A 14685-nucleotide genomic window follows, 5' to 3' on the forward strand; every position below is an offset into this window, starting at 1 on the left:
GGTATCTTATTTTTTGGTGAACACAGGCAATTTTAAGTGAATACAGAAGCATTAAGCTGGGAGAAACACCAGAGCAAGAAGTGAGTCACATAGGGATTGTTAAAAGAAAATATAATGATTGGACCAAAGTATATTTTTAATAAAGGAAAAACTACTTTTTTGGTTAAGATTTGAAGTGGAGCAAATGAGAAAGGCTGAAAAGCAGTATCATACAACTGCTGCTGCCTAACTGCAGCCAAGCTAACATTTACCATGAGCTGCTGTGCACTTGATACACTTTTATTTTTCATCTTTTCTCATATCCTATTAGGTACAGGTACTGTTTTTTAGTCCTCTTCTACAAATGAGGAAACGGAGGCTCAGAGAGAAGTTAAGTGATTTGCCCAAGGCGACATAGTTTGTTAATGAGATTTTGCTGTAATAAGCGTAGGGGAAAGACATTTCCCAATAGTTGTGATATCAGCCTTGCTTGGGTTGTGTCATATGTTCTAAGGATGATTTGGTTTTCTTGATGTAGAAGATAGTAAGGAAGTAAGGATCAGTATTTCACCATACAACCATAGGTAACTGTTGGGTTTTTTTGGTTTTGTTTTAATATTTATTTTTTTATCTTGGCTGTGCTGGGTCGTAGTTGCGGCACACGGGATCTTCACTGAGGCATGTGGACTTCTTAGTTGCGGCATGTGGGCTCTTAGTTGCAGCATGCATGCAGGATCTAGTTCCCCGACCAGGGATCGAACCCAGGCCCCCTGCATTGGGAGCGCAGTGTCTTACCCACTCGACCACCAGGGAAGTCCTCTGTTGGGTTTTTTGATTTCACCTATTTTTTTAAAACATAATTAGTATGGCAACCTTTGGAGAGTCCTAGTTTTTTCTTCAGTAAGCAGTTTTATCATTTACATAACTTGTTAAATATGTAAATAATGAATATACACATTACGAAGGCTAAAAAGTGATATGTATGAGTAAACCTTTGGTGTGTGTGGTAACGTACAGATGTATCCATCTGGAATCGTGCCTATCTAAAACAAATTGCAGGGACTACTTGGTGGTGCAGTGATTAAGAGTCCACCTGCCAACGCAGGGGACACAGGTTCGAGCCCTGGTCCAGGAAGGTCCCACATGCCGAGGAGCAGCTAAGCCTATGCACCACAACTGCTGAGCCTGTGTTGTGGAGCCCGTGAGCCACAACTACTGGCTCACGCCCCACAGCTACTGAAGCCCGTGTGCCTAGAGCCCATGCTCCACAACAAGAGAAGCCACAGCAATGAGAAGCCCGCGCACCGCAACCAAGAGTAGCCCCCGCTTGCCGCAACTAGAGAAAGCCTGCATGCAGCAACGAAGACCCAATGCATCCAAAAAAATAATTAAAACAAATTGCATAGGTACTGAACTGTTTACTGTAAAGGTTTTTTTGTTTAAGTGCTGAAAATTTTCTTGTGTTTGTAGGATTCTCAGAGAAGCAGAGTTGAAATTTTTTTTAATTTCTTTTTTTTAAATTTTATTTCTTTTTTTATTATTTTGATAAAATACTGCTTTAGCACAGGCTCAGCGGTTGTGGTGCATGGGCTTAGTTGCTCTGTGGCATGTGGGATCTTCCTGGACCAGGGATTGAAACCCATGTCCCCTGCATTGGCAGGCAGATTCTTAACCACTGCACTACCAGGGAAATCCCCAGAGTTGAAATTTTTTTATCCCTGAAATTATCTGTCATCCCCTACCACTACCACCTGTAATTTCTGGTTGCTTTTAATCTCCTAGAAGTTTAGGTTGAACTCTTTTGGGGGTGAGAAAAATATAAAATTAAATAGTTTTAATAGAATTTTGCATTTTTTTTCTGTCTCATTCACCTGACCTTGCTTTCTGAGGAGGATTACATGAGAATAATTGCAGTAGAACATTGTTTTGCATTTCTCACTGAGGCAAAACTATCCCTTTATTCTATTCATTAAAGTTTCCTTTGTAAGGTGATTCCGTCACTCTGGAGATTGAACATCTAGACATTCTCTGCATTTGTTTAGAATATAATCAGAAGTGGGTTCATGTTACCTCTGTTTATGAGGAGCTTTGTACTTGAAAATCTGATCCCTTAAAATGGGAATTTTTTTTTCAGTTTTTCTCTCAAAAAACATAATTTACCTGAGACTTCATTTTGTAGGATTAGCAGGAGACTATATGGTAGTTAGGTCTGGGATTAAGCCTGTAGACTTAGGCTTTATGAACTAATTTGGCCATGTAAAATATCCTATGGATGTGGAAACCACCTTCCTCAGTTTGATGCTTTTACATAATGGAAGGCCAGCCTACCCACACACAACAGCTATGGAAGTCACATTGCACAATGAATTTGCCAAAGCAATTATAGTATCAAGTAAAATAAATTTGCTCAAGCAGTAGATTTCTCTTTTTAACAGATAGATTCTGAACATGTTAGGGAGTTTCACCCCTCACACACTTACACTTGTAGTGAACAAATATTAAGACAAAGAAGAAATGGTAAGATCTGAAATTGCTGAGTTTAGGTTTAATCATCAGTATACATGGAGATAAAGTTTCTGCTCTGGGTTGTTTGCATTAAATGAATTAACAAATAATTTTACAGTCTCTGGTTATAGTAAGTGTTTAGCAATCGTCCTTCTTCCCAATTCCTTTGATCCCCAAGAGCAGCTGTTCTTGTGAGTTTCCAAAGAAGGGGTGAGCAGAAATCAGACAGATTATTACTCTTTTTTCCCCATAGGTGAAAATTAAACATCAGTCATTGTCCTGAGCACACTTTGGTTTGTTTGTAGTGCTCCTAAATTTAGTCTTGTCCTACTACCTAGGTAAGGTTCACATTGTTAATCACTCTGTGAACACACTGAGAGAGATTTTATCATGGATAAGTCATTTAATGCTTCCATTGGAAAGTCTTCATTTTGAGCTGCTCAGAGTGTGCTTCATGAATTACCAGTGTAGGCATCTTTTGGGTGTGTGTGCTGTCAAACTGTTGTACCTTTAGTTTCCATAATGGTTTTACTGAGCTTATAGTGATTAAGTGTGCAGACTGCTTGGTGACAGATATGGCTCAGTTACTTTCTACCTTGAGCAAGTTTTTAAATCTTACTGGGCCTCATTTTTCTAATGTGTATAGTTAGGACAGATCTGCCTCATAGGGTTGTGAGGATTAAATTAGTAGGCACAAGTGCTCAGGATACTTCCTAGCATGGAGCACTAAAAAAGGTGTTAACTCCTGTCATTTGCTTTCTTGAAATAATTTGGTTTATTTAATGTAGATTCTGAGGTTCAGTCATCTTGCCATGCCTTCTCATGGATAATGTATTGGCTTCAGTGAGTAAAGTAGTTTTTAAAACAGCCCTGATTAAAACCAGTATACTCCTCTTAAAGTATACAAGGTATTCACACTCTTAGCCAGCCTAAGAAGCCTCTTCTGCAAGATGCCAATGTATTAGGCCTTCCTTTTGCTCCTTAGATTCACCTCGTTAAATTTCCTGCTTCCACCGTCCTAGTTCAAATCTTCACTGCTTGTTAGATGACTACTACCATAATCTCACTGTTCTTTCTGTTCAGATATATTCTACATTCTGCTAGCAGATTTTCTTATGAAAGTGAAGGTTACAGCACTATCCGCTCAAAAGCCTGTAGTGACTTTCCATTTATTAAAAGACAAAAACAAACTGAGATGTTTGGTATTCAAGACCAAACTGCACTCCTCGCTAGACACTGTTTTCCCTCACCTTGCCCTCCACATTTCCCTCATCCAGAAGATGCTTTCTTTACCATCAACATCCATTGAATTCCTGTCCATTTGTAAGGCTCACCTCACACACTGTTTTCTGAGAAGCCTATTCTGAGTCTTCTTCTTGAGTGTGATTGCTCCCTTTTCCTCCCCAATTTCAACCCCTGCTCATAGCTTTTTGAAGCTGTGAGACTAGTTTCTATAAGCTGCTTTATGGTTATGCTCTATAGACTGAATTTTCATGTTTCATATATAGCATGGTTACCTATTTGAAAAACAGAATTGCTCAAATTTTTTTCTACTACCATTCCCTTATTATTTATAATGATTTTATTACTTTCTTCTATTGCCTACACCTTTTATTATTTTCACTGAAATAACAAATACAGGAGAGTACTGATAATCTATTTTAAATGTGTGACATCTTTAGAATTGTTTCCAAGTCTGCCAAAATGGCATTCCAGAAAAACAGCATTTCCTCCTGTATTCTCCCTGTTGTTGAAGCTCTCTCCAGTTAATTGGTCTATTTAGTGCTCTGCTCTGGGTCTTTCTCATTAAGGAGATTATTTTCACATAGTAACTTAGTTAACAAAGCTCTTTGTTAGTGATGACTTTCTGGTGTTGGTGATTTTAAAAAAAAATTTCTGCATCTCTTACCCTTTGATTTTTTAGCAAAAATGTATTTTGTGAATTATATCCTTTTTGGTAGAGTTCAAATATTTTAACATCTTGATTCTTTCTATAGCCTTATAGACAGCTTTTTGTTGGACTCAGCTCCTCTTAATGTTACTATGTCCCCTACCGGAGACTTTCTGGCCACTTCCCATGTAGACCACCTTGGAATTTATCTATGGTAAGTTCTTGTATACAGTTCTCTTTGGGGTAAGAAGGAAAAGGAAGATGATATTGTCAGACAATCATAGTTGCTAACATTGCCCTTTAGGTTTTTTTTTTAACTTATAAAATGGAAATGTCACATAGTTCACCATGAGTCTATGACTAAGTCAACATCTGCTTGATAATTTAGATAGCTTTGCTCAAGTGTGTATTCTAAACCACATGATTGATTTTTATCTGTTATACTATTTGGCTTTTATTTGCGGAAAGGATAAGTGAGTTTAAAAAAATCTTAAAAAAGGGATATCCCCAGCCAGGCTGGTCTTCCTGCCACTGCCTCAATACCCCTTTATGACCTTGGCTAGTCACTTCTCAACTTCAGACCCCTTTATCTATAAAATAATGCATAAGTGTGGGCAGAATGCTTTCTAAGATTCATTTTAGTTGCATAACTTTTCATAGCCATGTACAGATCTTAATGGTGGTCTTCTAATGGTGATGAACATAGAAGAGTTCAAAATAAATGATCCATTATCTGGGTCTAGAAAATTTTTTGTTTGTTTTCTGAGTTTAGATGCCTAATTCTTTTAACTCTTATTATTGAGGAAGAGGAAAAAATGAATTCCTTTTGTAATTACAAGATTTTCTAATTGGCTTTTTGGGATATGAAAATAAATTCACTATATAATAAAAATAGATTCTGGCCATCTTAATAAGCAAAATGGGGTATCTCCTGGAATCTTTGAGGCTTGAACAATCAAGACAAGAGAAGAATGGTAGCTGTGGTGCCTCAGCAGCAAGAGCATATAGTACAGCTATTAACTCAGAATCTGATATTTCCAATTTTTATTTTCCATTCCAGATTCATTATGTTTGGGAGACAGAATGTGATTAGCCCACTTTGGGACAGGTATCCACATCTTGATTAGTCATCCAAGGCCATGGTGCAGGGTCAGGTAGCGCTTAGAGGACCTTCTAGAAAGGAGAAATCCATGATTGTTCAGCAACCCCCCAAGAATCTGATCAGCATATTCTCTCTCTGACTTAATTCTCTCAGTCCATCTTTACTTCATTTATAATTTCCTTACATGAAGGTTGCCATTTGTCAAAGGAACATAAATATATGGATGTTATGTTACCTTATAAAAGTATTAGCCATTACTGATCTCTCAAATAAATATTGGGTTGGCCAAAAAGTGCCTTCAGTTTTTAAGTAAAAATAAAAGACACATTTTTCATTTTTTACCGAGAACTTTATTGAACAATGTATTCACCCTTTTGTTCCACTACCTTCTGCCATTTTTCAGGCAACTTCCTAATTCCACCTTCCCAAAGCTTTTTGTCTTTTTGAGCAAAGAATTGTTCCAGGTGCCTTTTCAGTCTTTCAAGGAATTGAAATTTTTTCCATTAAGAGAATTTTGTAAAGACCGAAATAAATGGAAATCCGAAGGTGCATTGTCTGGTGAATACGGCAGATGAATCAGAACTTCTCAGCCAAGCTGTAACAGTTTTTGCTGGTCATCAAAGAAACAAATGCAGTCTTGCGTTATCCTGATGGAAGATTATGTGTTTTCTGTTGACTAATTCTGGATGCTTTTCGTCGACTGCTGCTTTCAGTTGGTCTAACTGGGAGCAGTACTTGTTGGAATTAATTGTTTGGTTTCCTGGAAGGAGCTCATAATAGAGGACTCCCTTCCATTCCCACCATATATACAACATCACCTTTGGATGAAGACCGGCCTTTGGTGTGGTTGGTGGTGGTTCATTTCGCTTGCCCCACGATCTCTTCCATTCCACATTATTGTACAGTTCCACTTTTCATCGCCTGTCACAATTTGTTTTAAAAATGGAATGTTTTTAAAACGTTTTACGTTTAAGTAGAAAATCACATGCGGAAGTACGATCAAGGTTTTTTTCGCTTAACTTACATGGAACAGAAACATCAAAGCGATTAACATAACCAAGCTGGTGCAAATGATTTTCAGTGCTTGATTTGGACATTTTGAGTATGTTGGCTATCTCCTGCCTAGTATAACGTTGACTGTCCTCAATTAATGTCTCTATTTGATTGCTATCAACTTCAACTGGTCCACCTGACAGTGAGGCATCGTCCAGCAAGAAATCTCCAGCACAGAACTTTGCAAACCACTTTTGACATGTTCTATCAGTCAAGGCACCTTCTCCATACACTGTGCAAATCTTTTTTTGCATTTTGGTTGCATTTTTACCTTTCTTGAAATAATAAAGTATAATATGCCAAAAATGTTGCTTTTTTTCTTCCATTTTCAGTATTAAAATGGCTACACAAAAATTCACCAATTTGCTAAGTCTTTTTCTAAATGTACGCTGATACGACAGCTGTCACATACAACCTAACAAAATTGTTTCGAATGAAGTTGAAGACAACTAAGTGCTACTAGAGCCATCTTAGGGGAGAAAACGAACGAACCTTTTGGCCAACCCAATAGTTTTTTGTGCTACATTAGAAATAAAGACTCCATTAATAATGTGTATGCACACCTTTCTTGTGATGACATCTATGATATGAATCAGCATTTTCAAATTAATACTATCTATTTTTGAGATCTTTTTTTAACTTACAAGTGATCAGAATTTATAGCCAAGTTCAAGATTGTGGAGATTATTACCAATAATTGAAGTTTCCCTGAACATATTTTTATAAGTTTTACAATATTGCTTATGTTTTTGTTTCTCAGGTCCAATATTTCCCTGTATTCAGTTGTTTCATTACGGCCACTTCCCACAGATTATGTTCCTTCAGTAGTGATGCTTCCTGGTACTTGTCAAACCCAAGGTAATCACAAAATAGTAGTTTTTGAAGTGTAATATAATAAACCTAACGTGCGGGATATTGCTACTGAAGGCAAAATTTAATGCATTCAATCAAAGTATTTTTTAGCTTATATGAAATATTTTGAATGACTTCATGAATTTATGCAAAGATATAATTGATGTGGTATTGATATCGAATAGTATACCAGTGGAGAAATGTTTTGAGTCTGGTGATGGGAACTGTAGTTAATATGAGAAAATAAGAAGATGAACTAAATAGAAAGATTTTACAAGGCTATATTGAGTGAACATGTTATGAAATACTAATGGAACTAATTAGTTCTAAATGAACTAATTAGTTCATTTAGAATGAACTAATTTGCTTTTATATGGTAAAAATCTCATTCAGCATTAATTTGTTTTACCTGAAAATTTTTTGTTTTAAGATGTAGAATTATTAGAAGAAACCACAGAACCAAGTGATGAAATGATAGAGTATGACTCCCCAGAACAGTTGAATGAGCAGCTGGTGACTCTGTCACTCCTTCCTGAATCCCGGTGGAAAAATCTTCTAAATCTTGATATTATTAAGGTAATACTATAGTACACTTAATATTGGCCCCTAAAGACACATTCCAAAAGTATTTTCTTTAGTAGAGATAGCTTCCCTTACTTTGAGGGCTTTAGGAGGAGCAGGTGATGCCTAAGGTAGTAAAGAGAATACCATTTGGTTAAATGCTGTTTAATCTAGTATGATTATCGCAAGATTTTCTCTCTATATATGTATCAACTTTGAGGGCAATCAAGGACCTCTGGATATAGCAAAAGTATAGCCTGCAACTACAGAGCTATTAGAAATTGGATGTTTTAAGCCCAGCCTAATAAATTACTTTTTTAACTTCTGAAATAAGAAAAAAAAATATTGCCATAATGTGTGATGTTTCTATTCCTAGACATTTTGGGGATTAGAATACTTTCACTGGTCTTTTTAAAAGTAAGCTTCAGTCACCCTTTATCATACCACACCCTGCTCTGTCAGCTATAAGAAGATTTGCTGTTGGGTTCAGGCACATAATTTAATATGAACTAGGTATGGGGTAGTGTCCTGAGACAGCAGTGGAAAAAAACTTAGGCCCTTTGTCCTTGAGTTTACAATTTTACATTAAAAATGGACAATTATGGCATAAATTAATTTTTTAAAAGCATGTTTCATGACCCCTATTTGTGAGTAGCAAAAGCAATTGAAAGGTATAGACTAGAGTAGAAAATTTCAGAGACTATCCTTTGATAATTAGGGTAAGTATTGTTTTATGAAATGCATACAGTCACCAGAGGTTATGTGTGTACTAAGTCACATTAAGGGCTGGCATTAAAAAAAGTGTAAGGAACACTGACATAACTATGACAAGGTGCAGCAAGTATTTTTGTAACTAATAACTTAGCATAAGAAAAGTTGTGTGTGTCTTGGGTAAGAAAAGAGAGGTTTTCACATGTTAATTTGACGCACAGAATTTAAAAGTGCTTCTTTCGCTCACTTTTTGAAAGATTGGGCATCAGCATAAAGGTGTGCTGTCCAGGCACATAGTTAATGAAATCTCTCCATTATGTTGTCTAGCTTGTCAGCCGTAAAGGGACAAAATATCTGCTGCTCAGATCTAGTTTGTTCTGCATAAAAACATCCAGAAACCTGAGTGAATGCTCTTTATGAGAGAAATATGCTAACACCTCCAATATTTTTATTTCCTTCTGAATGAAAGAGGTTAGAATTTTTATTTTTGTCCTTTGGGTAACTTTTCTGCTTTAGGTTTTCTTTATGAAATTAGGTGATTTCCAGAGCCCTGTGGAACTTCTCCAAAGCCCTTTGTTTTTATTTACAACTCAGTGACCGTCTGCCTTCTAACTCAAGAACCATGAGTTAGAAGAGTAACTGTGACTTTTACTATACTTTCTACCATCACAAAGAAGGGCTGTGCTTTCATTGCTAGTGGCAGTGCTTTGTCTGGCTTTCATGTAACAACTTTCTTTTATGCTGTGCCTCCAGGAGGCCACAAGTACCCCTGGCTTTCTTTCAAAAAGCAACTCCCCAGGGTTCCTAAAGAATGGAAGAGGAATAGTGTAAGGTAAAACTGTGCGACTCCTTTATTAGGCAGTTTACCATATGCTCCTGAGAGAGTGATCTGTAACAATGTAGTCACCAAAACTGAATTCTGTCAGTGGGAATTCCAAGGGAGGTTTTCATGATAGAATTTTGCTAACACTTGAAATATTTTATAAATGAGCAACAGGATTCTCTTTTTAAAAGCACAAAGTACTAAGGAAAAACAAAAATTCCAACAAAATAGAAGAATGAGGGCCATGCTTCACAGAAAAATTTCACCAAATTACTTCTAATGGTGGAGTCTAACTCTGGCTCCAAATTTCTTTTGGAAAAAACATATTTGAAAAACTGTAGAGCATTTATGTAAATTTTGCTTTCTAGCCCATTTTGCAGAAAAGGTTGTATTTCAGTAAAAAGGAAGTTCAAAATTACTTGTTACTTCTTTACGTAAATATTCATGTTTCAGGAAAATGGGCTGTTTTTGCCTTAGAGCTTCTCCTGAACTCTGTCATTTTCCTTCTGCCTTATCAGCAAGAATACTGGACGGTTGCACTGGGAATCCCAGTTTAAGGATATCTGTGGTTTTGGTTGGTTGGGATTTTATTTTAGCAAACTAGTCTGAAAAAGTTTCATCCCTTTCTTTACTTTTTGGACTTTTTAAAAATTAAGTGGGAATTAAATACTTAATTACTTACTAGTCTTTTTTCCTTTTCTCATTTTCTCTTAATTAGAAAAAGAATAAACCAAAGGAACCACCGAAAGTACCCAAATCAGCACCATTTTTTATTCCAACAGTTCCTGGCCTTGTACCCAGATATGCTGCACCTGAACAAAATAGTGATCCTCAACAGGTAAGAAGCAAATTGGAGGGAACATTCTAAGTATATGGGGTGCGTATTTTGTGTTTTACATTTGTAGTTTTAACCAAGACCCAGTTTTACAGATATAGAGTAAATTACTGATAGCTTTTAATTATAAACTATAAATTTTTTGTTACATTTATGGTTTTTGAATAATGTGTATTTGTTTCTGTTTAAGTCTAAAGTGGTAAATCTTGGAATTTTGGCTCAAAAATCAGATTTCTGCTTGAAACTTGAGGAAGGACTGGTAAATAATAAATGTAAGTTAAATTATAAAATATTTTACCAAGTATTTCAGTTTATTTTACTTTATATGAAGAGAATTGAGTGAAATATTAGATTTCTCAGTAGCTGAAAGTAAAGACCAGAAGGACTGAAATTTTGGTTTTAATCTTAAGTAGTTTTAGCTTTGTGTTATATTAAATGAGTGACACTAAACTCAGATGATATTGAGATTATAATAATCTTTTGAGAACCTTTCATTCTTTATGGAAAATTGGATTTTTTTTTGCTTTTGTTTTTACTTACAAATACAGTTTGCAATATAGTTTGCAATACAGCAGAGACTTTTGTCTTAAATAATTTCAGATATTACCAAATTATCACATAAAAAGGTAATTTTAAAATTTATTGAGTGTTTTAATAGATTTAAACTTTGAAAGCTACAGACTGTAGCTAATAATGATAGTAAGAGCTGTAAACAATTAACAAAAATCACATTCTCCTGTTTGACTTATACTCTTGTTTTCTGATCCAAATGCTTTGTTTTCATACCACTGTCACTCGAGTGCACACTGGCAAAAGTCAAAGAATGGTACTGATGGCTAAAGAATAGCAGGATTAAACAGGGAGTAACTTGTTATATTTATGGGGGAACAAAGAAAAAAAGCACTACTATTTAATATATACTGAAGAACAGAAAATAAAACGTATTAGACTTTTGTCATTGGTGTTCTTCCTTTTCAGAAAGCTAAAAGCATAGTCATTGCCATTGTAATATCAAATACCTCGTATAAAATTTGTAAGTGTATAGAATATGTTTTCGTAGGATGCATATGAAACAAGAGTGCTTACTTCTAGGGAAAAGAAGTAGATTTGGGGTGAGTAAGATTAGGGTGGAGTCTTTCCCCACATATATTTCTGTAGTGTTAATGTTTCTTAATAATCACGTGGTATTTTTATAATTTTTATAACGACAGAAAGAAAGAAAAATAAATTCCCTCACCTCATCTTGTTCCCAGTGGCAAATACTATTAATAACTTGGCGTATACCTCTGTAGCCTTCTTACATTTGGATTTGTTTGACTGATTTATGAGCATATTAAAATGTCTGTTGCTAGGTATTAATTAGATTTTAACAGCCTTAATAGGAAAAAAGCTTACTGAAAATGCAAAACAAAAATTAAGCCATAGGGCTTCCCTGGTGGCGCAGTGGTTGAGAGTCCACCTGCCGATGCAGGGGACACGGGTTCGTGCCCCGGTCCGGGAGGATCCCACGTGCCTCAGAGCGGCTGGGCCCGTGAGCCATGGCCGCTGAGCCTGCGCGTCCGGAGCCTGTGCTCCGCAACGGGAGAGGCCACAACAGTGAGAGGCCCGCGTACCGCAAAAAAAAAAAAAAAAAAAAAGCCATAGAAGTAATTTCTTGTGCAATTTAAGTATATGTCGGGTTTGAAATGTAAACTAGTTTCCTAAAAGAAATGACTGTAGATAATAACTGGATTCTTATTAAAACTTAATGTAGATGAAGCTGCTCTTAACCTTCTGAAAGAATTAGGCCCGTCAGGAATTGAAACAGAGCTGCGAAGTTTGTCTCCTGATTGTGGTGGTTCTGTAGAAGTTATGAAGAGCTTCTTGAAAATGATCAGGATGATGTTGGACAAAAAGCGTGACTTTGAGTTAGCCCAGGCATACCTTGCGTTGTTTTTAAAGGTAAGTCTAATATATAAAAAAGTACTTCGCAGCTTGCCCTCCTCTAGAGTAGTGCTGTCTGATAGAACTTGCTGCAAAGATGGAAATGTTCCATATCCACACTTACCGTGTGTGGCTACTGAGCACTTGAATTGTGGCTAATGTGACTGAGAAACTGAATTTTTCACTTTATAGAAATTTAGTTAATTTAAATAGCTTCCTGTGCCTAGTGACTACCATACTGGATGGCTGGATAGTGCAGCAGCTTGTAATTGTTTTTTGTTGGCTTTTGTTTTTTAACACAATTTTGACTCAACCTCCTGACTTTTATGTGTCATCCATTTGATCAGTATACTAAACTTAACTTTTTAATGTAGTTACATTTTGGCAGACTTTTTTTAATGATCATGAAGAGAGTCAGGTTTTATGTTTATTTTTTGTTTTTTCTACTGTTGAAATCAAAATATTTACTTCTGTCCTGGTTGAAGGAGTTTCAAATGATTTGACAGTGACAGTTGCTTTTATGACTAATATAATAGAGAACTCATGTTTATCTCAGTAGTATAATGTATTGAAGGAGGTAGATGATGCTGATTTTCAGTAATAGCAGATATGATTCTTCATTTATCCCATAAATATCTAAAACAACTTTTCACTTGATCCAATTATTTTAAATTATTTGAAAAGTAGTATGTAGAATTAAAAATAGAAATGCCATAAATTGTTTCTATATTCTTTCCCAAATTTACCTTCCTGAATATGTTTACTTAAATCTTTAGAAAATAAAGCAAAGGGCCCATAGGTCATTCATTAACAATGGGTTACTATGAAAGGAGAAACTTAAAAGAAGCACAGAAATACAGATTTAGTGTTAGAACTGGGACCTTGTTTCTGGATCTGTATCAGGACTGTCCTTATGTGGAGGAGAGTGATGACCACTTGAATTCTATTAAAAGAGTGACAGTACCATAAAGGAACTCATAATAGAGGAGAGGGAGATGGGAGATGGTAATAAACCAGCATTTAAGAAAAAAAATTAAGAATAGTACCTTCTGAGCTTCCTTGGTAAAACAGTTAAATCCAGAATAAACAAAATTTTAATTTTCTTAAATTAAATGTTCAACTATCGTTTTTCTTTTCAGTTACACCTTAAAATGCTTCCTTCAGAGCCAGTACTTCTAGAGGAAATGACTAAGTTGTCATCACAGTTGGAAGAAAACTGGATCCATTTACAATCACTCTTCAATCAAAGCATGTGTGTTTTAAACTACATTAAAAGTGCTTTGTTGTAAAAATAAACTTAGGTGACTAAATAAAGACTTTATATTAAAGAGATTGAGTTTAACTTACAACCTTGTTTTCCAAGTGTCAATGTGAAAAGAAAATAAATGCCAGCACTACCAACTAGTCTGTCATTCTCCACTTTAAATGCTGAATACTTTCTTGAAATAAAAGTATACCTATTTTCTGTTTTAAAGACATAAAGAGTATTCTCAAATGATTTATTTTCTGAGTCTCTTCACATCAGTTACTTGGATATGATTTCTTTTGAATTGTCATCACCAAGCTCGTGTTTTTTGAATATTTGTAACATATGAGGTACGCTGGGTGTTTAATGTAGAATATTGCTGAACTAAACTGAAGATAAAACCAATACATAAAACAGTTATGAAAATGCCTTCATGTTATAAGGTAAAAAGGCATGTTCCTTCCTTGGTGGCCTTTGATGAAAACATAGTTAGAGCCGGAAGGTGTGTCAGACAGTGCAGCCCTCTTGCATTGCAGAAGAGGAAACTGCTGAGGTCTGCTCAGGATCTCAGAAACAGATCCAGATTTTCTAACACTGGCCTAGTTAGTCTTCTCTACATTGTAGCCTTTCTAAAGGAACTTATTCTTTTATTCTTTTATATGAGAGGCACTTTCACAAGGCAACTTGCTATAGGAGGCAGTTGAACACATACCTAGGATAGGCGAGGGAAATTCCGAATTCCATTGAAGATATCCTTCAAAGGTTTTTCTTCCCCACTGATGACCTTTTTATTTGGGAAGAAACTGCTGACTGTACTTTTCTGTCATAACCATTGTGAAGCCAGATAGTTCTGGTACTTTTTTTTCTCATCGTCATTGTTTTTGTGGTTCAAGATTTCAATATGTGAATTAAAAGTAAGCAATTCTCAAAAGCACACTATTCTAAAAACTTGTTAGTTTTTACACTCAAAAGTAGTGTCATTCGTAAAATTCAGCTGGTTGTATTTGAACACCAATACTATTCTATTCTGATTAGGATGTAGCTTTACAGAATAATCTTCAGAAGGAATAGTCCTCACAAGGAGATGATCAAGGATAACTTTAACTATCAAAGTGGTTTTGTTTAATGGTGAAAGGTAGAATTAGTAAATGGCTGAGGAAGTAAGCCAATCTGGTTTGGTACTTTGTTCTTTTAGAAATGTGTA

At 35.8% G+C, this 14685-nt stretch overlaps 1 protein-coding gene across 1 annotated transcript in view; it reads left to right on the plus strand.

Moving 5' to 3' along the window:
* The window catches only part of WDR36 (WD repeat domain 36), a 37596-nt gene extending 23879 nt beyond the window's left edge, over nt 1-13717 (plus strand). Inside the window, exons 17-23 of the mRNA XM_022591441.2 lie at nt 4482-4589; nt 7291-7388; nt 7813-7958; nt 10196-10315; nt 10503-10584; nt 12066-12253; nt 13375-13717. Coding sequence (XP_022447149.2) covers nt 4482-4589; nt 7291-7388; nt 7813-7958; nt 10196-10315; nt 10503-10584; nt 12066-12253; nt 13375-13524 — 892 coding nt within the window. The 3' untranslated portion in view covers nt 13525-13717. The remainder of the gene's footprint in view (nt 1-4481; nt 4590-7290; nt 7389-7812; nt 7959-10195; nt 10316-10502; nt 10585-12065; nt 12254-13374) is intronic.
* Nucleotides 13718-14685: the final 968 nt, after the last annotated feature.

The sequence above is a fragment of the Delphinapterus leucas genome, chromosome 3, assembly GCF_059928025.1.
Source record: "Delphinapterus leucas isolate spDelLeu-1000000601 "Yukka" chromosome 3, BTC_Dleu_Yukka2, whole genome shotgun sequence".
Classification (NCBI taxonomy): Eukaryota; Metazoa; Chordata; class Mammalia; order Artiodactyla; family Monodontidae; genus Delphinapterus; species Delphinapterus leucas.